The sequence below is a fragment of the Crinia signifera genome, chromosome 3 (assembly GCF_055691185.1).
Source record: "Crinia signifera chromosome 3, ASM5569118v1, whole genome shotgun sequence".
Taxonomy (NCBI): domain Eukaryota; kingdom Metazoa; phylum Chordata; class Amphibia; order Anura; family Myobatrachidae; genus Crinia; species Crinia signifera.
The window spans coordinates 172206003-172222839 of record NC_139219.1 but is presented as its reverse complement, the minus strand read 5'-3'; the positions used below and the strand labels follow the sequence as shown (position 1 = coordinate 172222839).

Here is a 16837-nt window from a genome sequence, read left to right as displayed (position 1 = left end):
CCTCCTTGCCGTCTGTGCTCTATATGGTATTGTAGTTTTGTGGGTTTCTTAGTAAAAATATATTTTTTTGCCTGGTGCTTTTGACATTTTACTTTACACAGACTCTACATACATAGCCATGTGTAGTGTGCTTCAGAGGAAAAAATGAATAGATTGACAGTGGGCCTGATTCACAGGAAAATAGCCACATTTGTGAATTGTCGCACTGCACATGCTCATGCTTAGCAAAGCAAACTTAAGGCCCCCTTACATTAGAATGACATTTCCCGATTTTGGCCAATTTCGATGTTTCGGGCCGATATATAGTCTGAAAAGCGCTACATCATTTGTGTTTTCCATCTGATCCGATGCGCGGTGCCGTGAGAGTTGGATGGGAGCCTCTAGGTTGGTCAGACCGCACCTGTGATTTGTCAAAATGGGATGTAATCGGATGTAAAGTGGAGTGCTTTTGGCGCATGCTATATATCTTATGCGATATATTGCAGAAAGTATAGTACACATGCAATTTGGCCGGATAAATCTCATACAATTTATTGGACCAAATTGCATGCACAAAATTACACCAAAGTAACAAATTGGATGCAATCACTCCCGGGAAGGTCCAGGGGGAGTTCAAGGGAAATTGCATCCAATTTCAGCATCAGATATATCATTCTAATGTAAAGGCCCCCTTACACTATGCGATTTTTTGGACGATTTCATCCGATTTCGGCACTTTGGGCCGATAACCGGGTGATATCGGCCCAAAATCGCAGTTGTGTGACATCTGATCCGATCCGATGCGCGGTCCCGTGCACATCAGATCGGATCAGGGAGGTCGGACGGTCAGCACATAAGATCATCCGACCTCCCTGTATGCTATGCATATGCCTGCCCACCTGTCAGGCATATGCATGCAGACTGACCGGGAGCAGCACGGTGGGCAGCGGGTCTCTGAGCACTAGCGCGCACTCATACTGACCTGGCCGGGCATGCTGTGATCACAAATAGCAGCGCTGCCGCTGCGGGACGGGACGGTGCAGTAGTGGCGGCTATTAGATTTTTTAAATACCTGTCAAATGACAGGCCGTTCTCTGATTGGCTGAAAGCTCTCTCAGCCAATCAGAGAACGGACGGTCATTTGACAGGTATTTTGAAAATGTAATAGCCGCCACTGCCCGTCCCGTCCCGCAGCGGCAGCGCTGCTATTTGTGATCACAGCATGCCCGGCCAGGTCAGCATTACTTGCCGCACCCGGCACCCGCCGGGAACTCATTTGAGAGCCACCGCCCGTCCACACTACTGCCGCCGCCCGCCCCCACTACTGCCGCTGCCCGCCCCACTGCTCATCACCGCCCTGCAGCTCCCCATTTGTTTTACATGTGATAAATCGCAAGCAATTAATCACATGTAAAAACTGGCTCATCAAGTGCCAAATTGTATGTGAGCCTTCCGGGGAGCTGCCGGGCGGCTCACAGGAGAATTGGGTCCGACTTGTCCTAAGGACAAGTCGGCCTAATGTATGGGGGCCCTTAACTCAGTTCTACAGATTGGCTGGGCTATACAGAGCAGTTTGGAAGTCAGACAAATATCCACTTGAACAGGAAAAAAGAACCAGTGGGCTCCTTCTGTACGCTAAAACAATTTATTACACAAATAACACAAAAACACAATATATACACACAAAATTATACTAAAAGACAATGGTTTGCATGCATGCAATACTTCAATAAAAAGATTATAAAAAAGCCATTTCACTGCATTTGCATGAGAAGTAACCAATAGTTACCAGTTCCTGATTGGATGGATAAATTGCCAGGTGTGGACAGATGTTTCAGTCTCGCACAAATTTGCTGTGGGCAAGATATTATAAGTCTTTCCAAGTGGGATCAGGGCTTCAAGGACGGATACACACCGTATATATAGCAAAACTCCTTATTGGTGCTTGGTGCTGTCTCCTCCGATCATGAGGGCATCTGTGAATTGGCCTGATGGATGTACCGAGCCAAGTGCCTGGTGTTAACTGAACCCTTTTTCAGGGTGCTGCGCCAGCCGTCGGCCCGACTTTGGGCTAGGTTGGACGGTGCTCCACTGGGTTAGGAAAAGCCCAGCACTTCCATGTGCTGGCGTGTGCAGCGCAGACCTCTGGTGCAGACAGCGGCTGCTGGACTCACTTCCCAGCCGGCTGTCTGTATGCGCAGTGGGGACCTGGTTGCTTTGTCAATTTTAGATTCCTAAAATTGACAAAGCAGCCTGAGCGTGTACAGCGCTCAAATTTTCCCATAAAATATCCACTTGAACCTAAATAGGCAGGACCAGATCAACAATGGAACGGACACGTAAAAATAGACCCACCATCATGACAGCATGACATCAGCTGGCCTGAACATTTCCAGCTCCAGGCCCATTAGGTGCTTTATCTGACCCTGTATATAATGGACTGGATTAACAATGGGCCTGATCGAGCTACAGCTGCAGGCCACTGTGCATTTTGTAGCTGAGGTCCAGGGCTTTCCAACAAGCCTGGCCCACGTCCCTAGCCCCCCGGGAACCTGAGATACCGCCAGGCAAAGCTGGAACGTTTTCCCCATAGGATAACATGGGAACCACTAATTCCAACCCCCACCCTGTTCCAACGGCTGCCAGTTCCCCCTCCGGCATCACAGAAGCTCAAGGTTTATCTCAGTTGAATTCAAATCGCTCATCCTTCAATCTAATACCAGGCTGGTCCATATGGGTTAATTGGTTCCAGAGATATTGCAGCTAAACCGATTTTTTCATTTCTGAAATTTAATTTCATGGCTGTTCATGTTGTTTGAGGACAGATTTCTCTGGACCCAAATGACCCAGTTTCACTGTACCAAATTCATTTTGAAGCCCACTCAAAAGTTCTTCAAAATGATACTGGTCTCATGTAAATGGGTCAGTTGGTTCCGAAGATCTAGCTGGTTGTTTAAGGGGGGGGGGGGTTCTCCCCACCCCCCCCCCTCCCCTCACACCAGAAAATGCAGGAACTTGGCTGGTGTAAAAGGGGCCGGGAATATCCCTGCATGATCCTGGGACCATATTCCTGGGTAAGTCCCTGCATTTTTTTGGTGTGAAAGGGATATTGGGCCTTATTCTAGTTCACTCTTTCTGACAAAATCCTTCTTAGATGGATAAAACCATATGCACTGCAGGGGGGTCAGCTGTAAAATGTGCAGAGAGAATTAGATTAGGGTGAGTTATTTTGTTTCTGTGCAGGGTAAATACTGTATGCTTTATTTTTACACTGCAATATAGATCTCACTTTGAAGTAAAACCGCACCCAAATCTAATTCTCTCTGCACAAGTTACATCTGCCCCCCTGCATTGCACATGGTTTTGTCCATCTAAGAAGGATTTTGTCAGAAAGAGTAAACTAGAATAAGGCCCTTTATTTCAAATAGCCAGGACCTGCAGTGCTCTGAATACAGTCAGGCAGCCCCCTGCTCTCTGCCCGTTAATGGCTGTCATTTTTGCCCGGCGGCAGCTGTCCCCCAGTTACCGCGAGCATGTATTCCCCCTTGGCAATGAGCATGTAATCCCATATGGCAACGAGCATGGAACCCCTGGCAATGAGCATGGAACCCCTGGCAATGAGCATGTAGGTAAGCAGAATTTATGTAGCATCATTTTTAATAGGCATTATGGTGTTTGGCATAATAGGTCATGGACATTATGGTGTGTGGCTTAACATGTAATGGGCATTATGGTGTAAATTTTTAATGCATGCCCTTGGCGTGCAATGCCCCTGTTTATGAAGCATGTTGTGCATTATTGCTCAATCTGTTTGGTATAGTGTGTATTTTGGCTCAATCCATGTGGCAAAATGTGAATTTTGCCTTAATCTGTGTGGCATAACGTGAATTTTGACTCAATCCATATGCCATAGTGTGAATATTGTCTCAGTCGGTGTGAATTTTGGCTAATTCCATGTGGCATAATGTGTAAGAGGCAAGTACAGTATAAGGGGGTTATTGTGTTGCATGATTTGTATAATAATAATAATAATGATATTTATATAGCGCTTTTCTCCCAATAGGACTCAAAGTACTTTACCATTGTCTTTACAGCTCGAAATACAAAACAAGCTTAACAGTGGATGTCAGTGAAATGCTTGAGTAAATAAGAACATCTGTAGTCTATTTTTAAAGGATTCTACAGTGGGGGCTTCTTACACTGTGCGAGGAAGAGAGTTCCATAGAGTTGGAGCAACAAAGTTAAAAGCTCGACCCCCAGATGAATTCAGGGAAATTCTGGGTACTGTTGGTAGTCCTTCTTCAATGGATCGTAGTAATCGAATAGGACAGTAAGGAATCAGAAGTTGCTGCAGGTACCTTGGGCTCTGGTCATGTAGGGCCTTGAAAGTGAGTAAGCCAATCTTGAAATCGATTCGCCATTTTACAGGTAGCCAGTGAAGGGTGTAGAGAATGGGAGTTATGTGGCTGGAGCTGGACTGGTTAGTTAATAGTCTGGTGGCTACATTTTGTACCAGCTGCAAGCGGTGCAATTCTTTTGCTGGAAGACCCAGGTAGAGAGCATTGCAGTAGTCTAGTCGTGTTGATATAAATGCATGTATGACTTTAGGCAGGAATTAAGTGCTTGATTCTGGCTATGTTTCTCAGATGAAAGAATGAGGATTTGATTGTGGCTGACACCTGATGTTTAAGTGTCAGGCCATTATACAGGACAACACCAAGATTCCGCACATGATCAGAGTTTTTAGTGCTGTTCCCCCCAGCTTAAGACCTGTCAGTTGGCTATGCTGCCGTCTTGTCCTGTGATTTATCATCAGGAGTTCTGTTTTATCTGGGTTCAGTCTCACTCCTCCACTCCTGGAGCTCAGCTAGGCAGCCATTTAAGGTTGTTATTGTGTTATTGGTGCCTGGAGCAAAGGACAGGTACAGTTGGGTATCATCTGCATAGCAATGGTAGACCAGGCCATGACGTCTGATTATGTCACCAAGTGGAAGCATGTATACTGCAAAAAGCATGGGACTATATGGTGTATATGGTGTGGTATATGGTGGTATATGGTGGTATATGGTATGGTAAACTTACTGCTGCCTCACCCCCGCAAGTATTTTAGGACATCGGTGCCCTGCGGGTGCACCTATGGAGTGCACCCGCCAATATATCTCCCGGCATTTTTCCTATGCCAGCCCCCTGCCTTTTCCAGGCATATATAATTAGTTGAAAGTATTTACACAAATAGAGACACACCCATGAGCAGACCACCCAAACAGAATACTGGCCACACCCCCCACATTATTAGGTGCTGGCCACAACCCCTATTATTGCGCATAATAGGCCCTTGATAATTTTCTGCTCCAGGCCCATTTAGACCTTAATCTGGCACTGTCTATATATGTATAACTGGGCAACTGCTGGGCAGAAAAAATGAGGGCAGTGTGAGTATGCCCCATTCATACTCAAATATATCTAGAGTAGACACAAACTGAGTATGCCTTCCATACAGCCTATCGAGTCTAATAATTTTACCCTCCAAATGGATAATGTAAGGACCACAGGCACTCGGCTAATCGTACATATAAAAACAATTTATTTAGTATAAAAACCATCGAACTGGACAGACGAAAAACATCATTTGTGGACTGACAATAAATGAAGTTGACAGCTTCAGTGGTACCAATTTCTAGCACGGAAAATGATGCCTAGGGATTGAGATTTTATTGAAATCTGAGACAATATGGGTGAAATGTAATAGGGTGAGAGAATCAGAAAGTGAGAGATTTGGTAAAAAAAACGCCAGTTTTATTAAAGCGGCAATCATTTACACTGCAAAATCAAACTGGTTTTGCAGTGTAAGTGATTGCCGCTTTAAAAAAAAAAACCCTGGAGATTTCTTACCAAATCTCTCACCTTCTGATTCTCTCACCCTATTGCATTTCACCCTATGGGGGTTATTCTAGTTCACTTGCAAAGGCACAATCACTATATGCACTGCAGGTGGGGCTGATGTAACATGTGCAGAGAGAGTTAGATTTGGGTGTTTTAATGTTTCTGTGCAGGGTAACTGGTGGCTGATTTATTTTTACACTGCAATATAGATATCAGTTTGAGATACAAACCCCACCCAAATTGAACTCTCTCTGCACATGTTACATCAGCCCCACCTGCAGTGCATATGGTTTTGACCATTAGAGAGTGTTTGTGCCTTTGCGAGGGAACTAGAATGTGTCCATTTGTTCTGGAGTGTTTTACTTTCTTTCTGAAATTTTTAAAATTCTGATAGCCAAAACAATTCAACAATCAGAATGCACCCTGGAGCGCCTTGGGTTAATTGCAGGGACGACTTTTGTTGGTGGTCCAGAACCAATTTAAATGAATTATGGTTAATGTGATAGGCAAACAAATGCTTGTGGCTTTCAATCAAAAAATATGTGGACAAACACAAAACAAATCTTGTCCCTTACCACGTAACATAACGTAAGAATGACATAGACATACAAACTACTTAATTTATTATTGTTTTCTAAATTTCTCCATAAGAAAGATTTGGCCTGGGGCCATTATGAAAAAATTCCGATGCTCTAGGGCGCTGTCATTCAAAAAAGTTGGGGAAACCCTGCTCTATACAATAAATTCATTATGTATCAAGATTTTTGAACTACAGTAGCTATGCCTGAATTGGGCCCATTTACAGTTGGACATAACTCAATGCATGACTTGTCTCTCAGATGTAGCTGTGCCGCCCTGTTCAGCGCTGTGAGCATAGCTGATGCTTTTACATTGTTCCTATCAACAGTAGGAAAGTACTGTATTAACAGAGCAGAGATATCAAGGTGGTGGGTTTGACTTTGCACTTCAGTCAACGTGCCCCTGAACAGATGTATTTTAGCTCAAACACACTGCACAGCTGAGATAGTAAAACATTACCAAAATAGTAAAGGAAATGTCCAGGGATTTCCAGAGGCAAGAATCCTGGGCACACTTTTTTAATTTTTCTAGATGAATTGCTTTATCCTGCTCCATGCTAAATAGAAGGAACTTATCTGTTGCTGCAAATTCCTCTGTTGAAAAACCTTCCAGTATCACAAGGGTTAAAAAAACCATTACACTTCTCTCACCAGTTGTCAGTGTAACAACAGTTGTTTCCAAATGGCTTTGTTTGCACAAATACCTTAAAGGTTGTAAGGTTGAAATTTTGTAAGCTCCATATTGTGCCCCTAAACACTGGAAAGATACACACCTAGTAACTGCTGCACAGACACTTACACAATGCAGTACAGTTATAGTTTGAGCCTCATATAACTAGTTTGGCTTTACCCATTCTGACATATCCAGTGTTCCTTTTTTCTTCTCAGTCAGTTGAAACAGATTCAGAGCAGTATCAGTTGGGTTATTTGTGTATTCTTTCCACTTTGAAAAATTACACAAGATTAGCTAAGATAAATGACATTAAATACAATATTTAAAAGGCATATACGATATACACATTAAACACATCTACCACAAAAGCACTATTCATTGAAATACAATAACATCTGATGTTATTTCTAGATAAAAGACCACAGAGGTTTACAATTCCTGGATTTATTCTTTTGATCCACTAGCCCTCCTTCCTAGTCACAAGCATTGGGGTGATGTGGATTTGAAGATATACCATTTTTGCAAAGCGTATCTTGAGTATTTTCACATTGCACATACTCCGATACTGAGAGCACACAAACACAGGTGATACAGAGTCTTACGTATAGCTACTGCATCCACACACACCACAAGAGGAGTACCTGGGTTGTAACAGGGCATACTCACATAAGAAGTGATGGTGCAACTGCTGGCTCTGCAGAATTGTACATAAGCCTAAATACATGTTTCCAGGTGTATATATCACATCCAATATACTTTAGGACAAGTGTGCACTGATTATGATGACTAGGGGTGTTTGCTTCTTGAGATATGTACATACATTCTAAACTTTCTGAAACAAAGCACAGCCGCACCGGAGTAATTTTGAATATTGATATGCCCGGCCACCACAGCTCTAACCCCTGCTTTGTCTCATTTTGTCCTCCACTCTGTCCTGTTCCACCACCTCTGTTCTGTTCTAACCATTCCACTCCATACCATACCAAACTTGTCTACCCCCCCCCCCCCCACCCACCTCCTTATAAAAGGTGGGCAAATCTTGTGCATGCTCCCAGATAAAACCCTTACCCTCCCTTGCCTGCCGATCAATTGCAGGCAATCGCTGGCTCTTTAGGGAGGGGCTAAAATAACGCAAACCAAGTCATTTTGCATCATTTTAGGTCCATCCTCCCCTTGTACACCTGCTAATTGCGGCAGTTGGCTGTACTGGGTTCGCAGCTTGATGACATCAGACTCTGTCACCATCCCCCAAAGTGCAGATCAGCATCTCCTGTCCAGGAGCAAAATCAAACATTCGTAGGCCCCATAGCAAAAGTTTGTAAGGGCCCCCTATTTAGCAACTGATGGTAATAAATGTATAAAAGATGGTCCCTATTCAGCTCTGGGCCCCATAGCAGCTGCACCTCTTGCACCTATGGTAGTTACGCCCTTGAGCAAAAGAAAGTAGGTAACTATGTCCCATACTTACCCCATTCCTAGTGTCTAGTACTACAATTCTAGGTCTTGCCTGCTTCCCTCACAGTGGAAGAAGTTGGGGCCCATGATTCCGCTGTGTGTGCATTGAGGACCTAAAAATACTGGTAGTTTAATTGGCTTATAACAAAAATAACCTCTACTATATATGTGGTAGTGACAGAGGCATCACTATGTGGGGGCTCAGAAGGATCCTGGGTGTCACTCTTAAAGGAGGTGACCAAAATGACACTCCTTCACAATGACAGGGAGCTGGACGCTGCCTTGTGACATTATCTGCAGTGCCAATTCTAATGTCACTTAGGATGACCAGCAGTGCAGTCAGACTGCTTGGCACGCTACAAGATTATGTGAACGGATGTGCCGTGAAGCCGCCCCTTTTCCCACAAGGCCACACCCCTTTTCAGATGCACACTGTGGGTTTGCCACAAGTGTTGCCAATGTGTATGGACTGTGGATTTTAAGCTCCACTGTTGCAGAGACTGATGGGAATTCCAAAATATTCTCTTTAAATCACTCTGCAATATATGCAAATAACTTTTATATTAGATAGATAGATAGATAGATAGATAGATAGATAGATAGACTTTTATACTCTTACTATTTTTTACTATTTTTCTTCATAAGATTCAAACTTATCAGGAAATACTTTTAAATGGCAAATTGAAAGGTTTTTTATTATTGTATTTTCTCATGTGTACTCAGAGTCCTCAATGCCTTTCCACCTCACATTGATGGCTACCTTGTGTCTGTCATGGGCCACAATGCAGTGTTTTAGGAATGCTCTAAGACTGGACTTAGACAAACGTGGTTTATTCAGGAGGTAATGTTGTAAAGTTCATGGCAGTCCTCTGTCATCCTCACCAGCTAAAATGTCCACTTGTTTCACAATGATAAATGGTGAAGTACTTTGACCGCAGCAGTATGAACTTTGAAGGTCAGCTGCGGAAGCTTATGGCATTTCTTTTAAAAGAGATGTTAGTTTAGTGACATCTACTGAGGATTGACCCCAGAAGGCCTCACAGCAGTGCTGAAGAGTGAGCTATAGCAACACAGGGTCACTGGATTTAAAGCACCAAAGGGCAGTGTAACATATACTCATGTCTTGTGTGTACTGACCAGGTGTAGGAATATTTTTGGGTGAAATGTATACTACAGCTCTTTGAAAATGAGATCAGACTTTCATCTCAAGATTCTTTACTGAGTTAACATTGGGATTTTAATACTAGCAGTTATTGGCTGAGGGACAATCATATATTCTGGATAGACTAAAGCTGGTTACTCACGAAACCATATTTTAAATGATTTGGTCAATTCCAACTGTTCAGAACGGTTAACCACTCAAACTGTCTACTGTGTACCCGCTATGTAGCTGACAAGAGTGCTCCTGTGCATCATAAGCGACACCTCTCCATCAGCTGAACATGCAGGGCAATGGAGGGCATCGATAGAGAGGACCATGCCGTGAAAGGCCAGTGCTCCGTAGCTGCTGACATCGGTAAGTGTGTATGTACTTACTGATGCTGGCTCCCCCATCGGGTTCAGTCATCTGCAATCTTGCTCAGTGCACATGAACAGAAACACACACATACACACACAGGCACCAATAATAAAAAAGACGCATACATAGGTCCCCAGAGGAAAAAAACACACACATTGTGTATATATATATATATATATATATATATATATATATATATATATATATATATACAGTGTATACACCCCTAGGAGAGAAAAAAACACACATTGGTCCCCTGGATAGCATTATTCACTAGTTGCTTCTGTGACCAATTCACAGTGCTGGGTTACTGGCGTACGGATTAGAATATTCTCCTGTCCAGCAAGGCACACAGCACCGTATTGCAGATTCAGCAGCAGGGCCTGATTAACCCCCTTCAGTTGTGTTTTTTTTTTAACGGAGCACTCCCCACTGGGTGAGTTTTTTGGGGAGTGCTTCCTAAAAACCCCCTAACATTGTGTCTCCCAGGTCCGGGCAGCACCACTGAGCACTACAGCCACTGCCCTGCCCCCGGCAACCTGGCTGTGTGCGGTGTGGTGTTAGCAAGGTCATGCCCCACACAGCCAGGGGGAAGGAGGAGGGGCTGGGCAGCCAGAGTCGGGCAGCAGCTGAAGTTAAGCTCAGGGCTCAACTCAATGGTGCTGCCCAGCACTAAGCAGTGCAGACAGTGGCACCGGATATGCCAGTCTGGGTACTGGAGCATAGCCCAGAAAACTCTCGGGAGTACCACTCAAGGGGTTAAAGGTTCCAGGTGCCCTAAGCTAATACAGATTCCCTTCTAAAAACACATGTGGTGATCAGGGATTCGCCATTCATACTGCCCATGTGTATGTAATGAAGCACAATTTAATGCTGGCCCTGTAGCACAATGTACATAACATATTGGTTCCATCAGTAAGTTACATTGGCATAGCCATCTGGCAGTCACCTTAAGTGCATTGGGACAGGTAATAGCTAGGAAGCATGGTATAAATTATGCCTTAATTTTATTTCTCGTTTGTCATCTGCAAACCCCCCCCCCCCCCCCACCACCACTCTTTTCCACTCAATTTTGCCCACCTTGCCATACACTGAGTGCAATGGCACTAGAAAACACAAGGGATGGATGTACATGCAATGCAAGACCTCATATTTGGTCCACTTGGATTCCACAAAAATGTTCCAAGCTGGGATTTGGTTCTACATGGATGACCAAACTTCAGGAGTTTTCCATTTTCAAGAAAACCAAACCATCATCTCAACTCCCAACACTCCAATTAGGGGAATGGTTGCATGTCTACAGAAGGTTTCTAGTGTCTCTGATGTGCCAGGCTGTCAATAAAAACCTTTACTCTAATGAAAACACCCCTATGCAGAGCAGCAGGGAGCATTATGTGCCTCCTGACCTTCCCGAGTAGGCGGAAACTGCTGCCCCATTGTGTGTACATATAAAAATTAGTATATTCACCTGTATGAAGAGGTGTGCAAATGTTGTTGTGCGTCCACCCCTGCACATCTGATTGATCTGCTACAAATCATGATCATTAGTGTGCAGGCAAATCTGACTCTGCAACCCACAATTCTGTTGACGCACCCTCACTAAACTTTGGTGTTATTCATAGATTTGATTGCTAGTTTAGTCCATTTACATATGTAAGTTTGGTACCATACATATTTTATCTGAATACGTGCGTAAGGGAACAGGTGGTTAATGCATCAGTTGCTAAAACGTGAAACCTGCATATGCAGAAATATCAATAAGCTAAAAAACTAACACAAGTCTGTGTTGTAGTGCTAATCAATACTTTCCTATTTTCTATACAGCTTTTAGGGTTAAAGAGCAATCCATATCCATAAGCAAATATTTAAACACCTCCCTTGAATGATAATTCTCTACTGGACATAAAACAGGATTTGTCCAATAAACAGGGCTGTGATATAAAGAACTGCACGTATCAGGCTTATATTCTGTGTCGGCATATATTCAATGCCGTGGGCGAGCGGTGACTGCGAGCAGGACTTTTTGCTCGCAGTCACTGCTCACCCTGTCAGTATTCAACTGACCCCCTCATTCGCAAATTCCCCCTCGCTCTGTTTTTTGAGCGAGGGGGAATTTGCGAATGTGCCTCCAAAAGCTGCGAGAGCCGAGGCTAATTACAGCGAGTTTGCTGCACTAGCCGCGGCTCTCGCAGTTTATGGGAATCCTCGCCGTTCTGTGACTGCGAGGATTCCCCCGGAACATTGCATAGTGCGAGCGGCCGGCGCGGGGGTTAAACTGCGAGGATCACTGGTTTTCTGTGATCCTCGCAGTTTAACCCCCTCGCCGGCCGCTCGCACCGGCATTGAATACTTGCCAATACTGTATGTCCAATGGGGCAGAGGTTCACATAACCCTAATTTCATTGCACCATTAAGTACAGTAATTTGTTCCATTACATTAAGAGTTCCCTTTCAATATCAAATTGGATATTATGGGGCCTATTTAAGTAGGTGCATGGTTTACCCTGTAACTAATTGCTGGCAAAAAAGGGAAAGGCTAAATCACTATTCTGGTACGGAAACCCACTGATTCTGCATAAACAGCTGAATTTTTTTTTTCCCACACGCAAACCCGATATTGTCTTTTTTTTCTGTTGAATTTACCTCTCAACTTATGGTGCTGTGAGGATCAGTCTGACTGTGGGGATTCTACCGCTACAAGGAATTCCCTCATTGAATACATCAACATAAGCCTATTTATTACCAGTTATTAATATAGCGCACACATATTCTGCAGAGCTTTATAGAGAATATTTCAACATTCACATCAGTCCTTGTCCTAGAGGAGTTTACAATCTATTTTCCTTACTACATGTACACGTACACACTGACATTCTTAAGGCCCCCATACACTATGCGATTTTCGGCCGATTTCACCCGATGTTGGCACTTTGGGCCGATAAATCGGGTGAAATCTGCCAAAAATCGCATGTGTTTGACATCTGATCTGATCTGATGCGCGGTCCCGTGCCCATCGGATCAGATCAGGTGGTCGGACCTGCAGAACATAAGATATATCTGCATCTGACCCATCATGGGCACATCGTGGGTGCTTTTGCACCCATGATGTATCAGATCCGATATATCATATGTTTGGACCCTCCTCCCACCCCCACGCGTACATCACCGGAAGCCGGAAGACAGAAGCCGCTGCAGCGTCTTGTCAGGCTGTCAGTCACAAATGAAGGGACTGGGAGCGCTGAACGCAGTGAGCGGCAAAAGAAGAAGTGGTGCGTCGCCTCTGTGCTGAGCTCCGGCAGAGTACGACACCACCTGATTGCCTGCGCGGCTCTCTGTAAGAATTTAACACAGGAGTCCACAGAGAGCCGCACAGACACCGTACGCTGCTGCAGCTCAGCCCGGAGGTCTCAGCAGGGAGATGGGAGAGAGGAACCACCGCTGCTGCACTGTCCTGAGCAGAAAGTGAGTTCTCTATGTATACATTACACTGACATCAGGCTTGAGCTCCGGCGGAGTACGGCGCCTGATTGCTTATGCGGCTCTCCATAGACTGTGTTTACATTTTAATAACGCAGGCAATCAGGCGCCGTACTCCACCGGAGCTCAAGCCTGATGTCAGTGTACCGATGTTACCTGCACAGGAGTCCATGGACAGCCGCAGACCAATCATGAATGTGGCAGGATCCCACCACAGCCAGTTTGCCTCCATGTGTCTTGGAATGTCGAAAAGCCATAATTGGTCTATTCAGTGGGTAGCAAACTGATCCTGTGGACAAAATAGCCACTGCTGGCTTCATAACATTAAGAGTGGCACCATATTGGTATCATATTTGGCCTCTCCTCCCTCCCCTAGCATCACCAGAATGTCACCACCTTTCTCCAGGAACTGCTTCAGTACTTCCAACTCAACCACTGGAAAAGGGGGCGTGGCCAACACTCCTGGAGACCGGTGTGCACTGCTGTAGCATATACAGAGAGCGCACAGTCAGTGACAGGTGAATTCGTATTTTAAAATACGGTACATCCAATTTGCATCAGATAAATCACATGAGATTCATCTGATGCAAATTGGATGTAAAAAATGGCACATCATGTGTCAAATTGGATGTAGCCTTCCTGGGAAGCTGCCGGGGAAGTTCAAGGGAAATCAGATGCAATTTATAGGTCAGACAAATCTTTCTAGTGTATGGGGGCCTTAAGGTTAATTTTCTTGGGAGCCAATTAGTCTACCAGTATATTTTTGGATTGTACCCGGAGTAAACCCATGCAAGCACGGGGAGAATATACAAACTCATCAGTTAGGACCATGGCGGGAATCAATCCCATGACCTCACCGCTGCGAGGCAGTAATGCTAACCATTACACCGTTCTGCAGCTGTGGTTACCCATACTCTCTGTCCATATTCCATCTAGGGTAAATCCCCATTATTCTGCTTTTGTAAAACTACTTTGCACTGTCAAATAATAAATGCATCATTTACTACAAAAAATGTGTTCATTTTATTTTAAATCCTAATTTTGTAACAGCTAAATTTAAATAAAAATATTATATTTGTAGCTATCAGTAAAGTAATTTAAATTAAAACTTTAGGTCCCATGAATATAAGTTTTTAAACATTTTCGGGGAAATGTTAAAGTGTGGAATGCCGGCCATATAATGCTATAATGAGGCAGATAAATCACCTACAGTATACCACAGGCAGTATCTAATGCTATAAGACAAGTTATTATTCTACACTGGAGGTGGTATATAGCACCACAACCAGACCAATTTTCAACTATTTCCTCTGGGCAAAATTCAGTGTAATTACAGTACTTTCTCATTTCTTCTTCTACAGCAAATATTCTTAAACATGTATTTGTTCATTTTGGCAACATACTGCAATAGATAACATTTCATTTTTTTATCTATTATCCACAGTAAAACAGACAAAATGAAAAAAAAAATACAAATAAAAGCATGTGATTTGATATCAGTTGGAGAACGTCCAAATCAGTAGAGTGGGAGGAGCAGTGAGGAATTAGGGTGGTGTAGGCTGGGATAGGGTGGAACGAGCAGTGACTGGACCAAGCCCTGTCTCACCATTTAAGAGACCTTTTCTTCTCTGAAACAACATGTTACTGACCAGCCTCTCAATTGTTCTGCTTGAGCTGAAAAGCAATCTCACAGAGAGGTTGCCAGGTAGACCGCATGTTGGTCAAACCAGTTTGGGGGTTTAGACAGTGTCTTCCTGCCTTGTTGAAAATCAAGTCCTCCTCCTCCTGGTTCGATTGGTTCAATTACGGGGAGCTTCAGAAGGCTTGCGGGATGCACAGGTGCAGGGGTTTCCTTCGGCAGAGGCACAGGCACTTAGGATTCCTCAGGTGGAGCCACAGGTGTTTGGTATTCCTCAGTGTCCCCAAGTAAACTGAGGTCTAGAGTGCCGGGGATGTGGATGTCCAAACTTCTAGTCTGTTGTGCAAAAAAAGCCAGAATTCAAAAACATGTACTAATAATTTTTTTCCATTTTTTATAGATCCCTGCAAGCATGGAAGAGTGGCAAGCCAGAGGAGATAGAAAGCAGGTGGCATTTATCTAACTGCAGGGGAGCTATTGATGGCAATCATGTCTGCATAACCCTTCCTGCCAACAGCGGATCATTTGATTACAACTCTAAGGGGTACTTCAGTATCGTTCTGATGATGGTGGTAAATGCCTACTATGAGCTCATCTTTGCTGATGTTAGCACAAAAGAATGTGCTTCGGACAATGGCTCCCTAAAGAATACCACCTACGAGAGTCTCACCGCAAACACCCTGAATTTGCATTCTAGGGAGGAAACCAATCAAGGCCTCAATATGCTTTAATTTCAGATGAGGCCTTTGCACTCCACAATAACAGAAAGAAGGCTAACAAAGGAGAGGAGGATTTTTAATTATAGGCTATCCAGAGCACGCAAAAATGCTTTTGGAATACTGTTCAATTGCTTCCGCATTTTCCAGATGGCAATCAACCTGCCTGTGGAAAAAAATGTACTGGGTGGTTATATACATTTTTTTTCATGACAAGGCCACACAGCATAGGACACAGAGAACAGCAGCACCAAAAGGCCCAGACCAATCAGAGAAGGTTGGACAGATGTCTTCTGTGGAAGCACCTCAAATTCCACTTCAACGGGAAGGCACAATTTGGTAAAGTGGAATGTAGCATACTGGACTGTGGGACTTTTAAAAAACTATTCTTGGCTTTTAGAAAAACATGACCATTTACTTACAGATGCGTCCTTTGACGCCTACTGCCGTGTTGCATATTGTGAACCTGGGTTAGGGTGCAAGAGGGTAGCCAAATTATATTTTTGCACCAGGGCTCACCACCTACAAGTTCCACAAGTGGCCAACCTCTAAAAACCTTAAGCCTGGTTCACATTTGTACACAATGCCGATGTTCATGCAGCTGAGCATTTATCGGTAGACTGTGCACGCACCAAGTTACTCTATCGATGTCACCTGCACATGGCTGTAAAAATTATTGGTACTTATTGTGTATTATCAGGGCGCCCGTTAAGTAGTTAACGTAGTGTCCTATTCAGCGTAGTAGGATTGCATCGCACGTAAATTACATGTGATGCGATGCAATGCGATTTAGCACACCCCCACTATCCACGTCACCCCCAAGTGTGGCGAGTGCAGCGAGCCTCGCAAGGGGACCCAGTACGCATCCTCCCAACCTGTTCATACCCTGACTATCCACGTCAGCTTGGAGTTGATTTT

The 16837-nt window shown here is 44.1% G+C and overlaps 1 protein-coding gene across 4 annotated transcripts in view; it reads right to left on the bottom strand.

Moving 5' to 3' along the window:
• Nucleotides 1-14624: 14624 nt before the first annotated feature.
• Nucleotides 14625-16837, bottom strand: part of LOC146063984 (uncharacterized) — a 66331-nt gene continuing 64118 nt past the window's right edge. For all 4 annotated transcript variants that reach the window (XR_014471727.1, XM_083176960.1, XM_083176961.1 and 1 more), the window contains one exon: nucleotides 14625-15539. Coding sequence is in view for 3 of the 4 variants with exons in the window: in XM_083176960.1 (XP_083033086.1) it covers nucleotides 15438-15539 (102 nt within the window). In the remaining variant the exon portion in view is untranslated. The remainder of the gene's footprint in view (nucleotides 15540-16837) is intronic.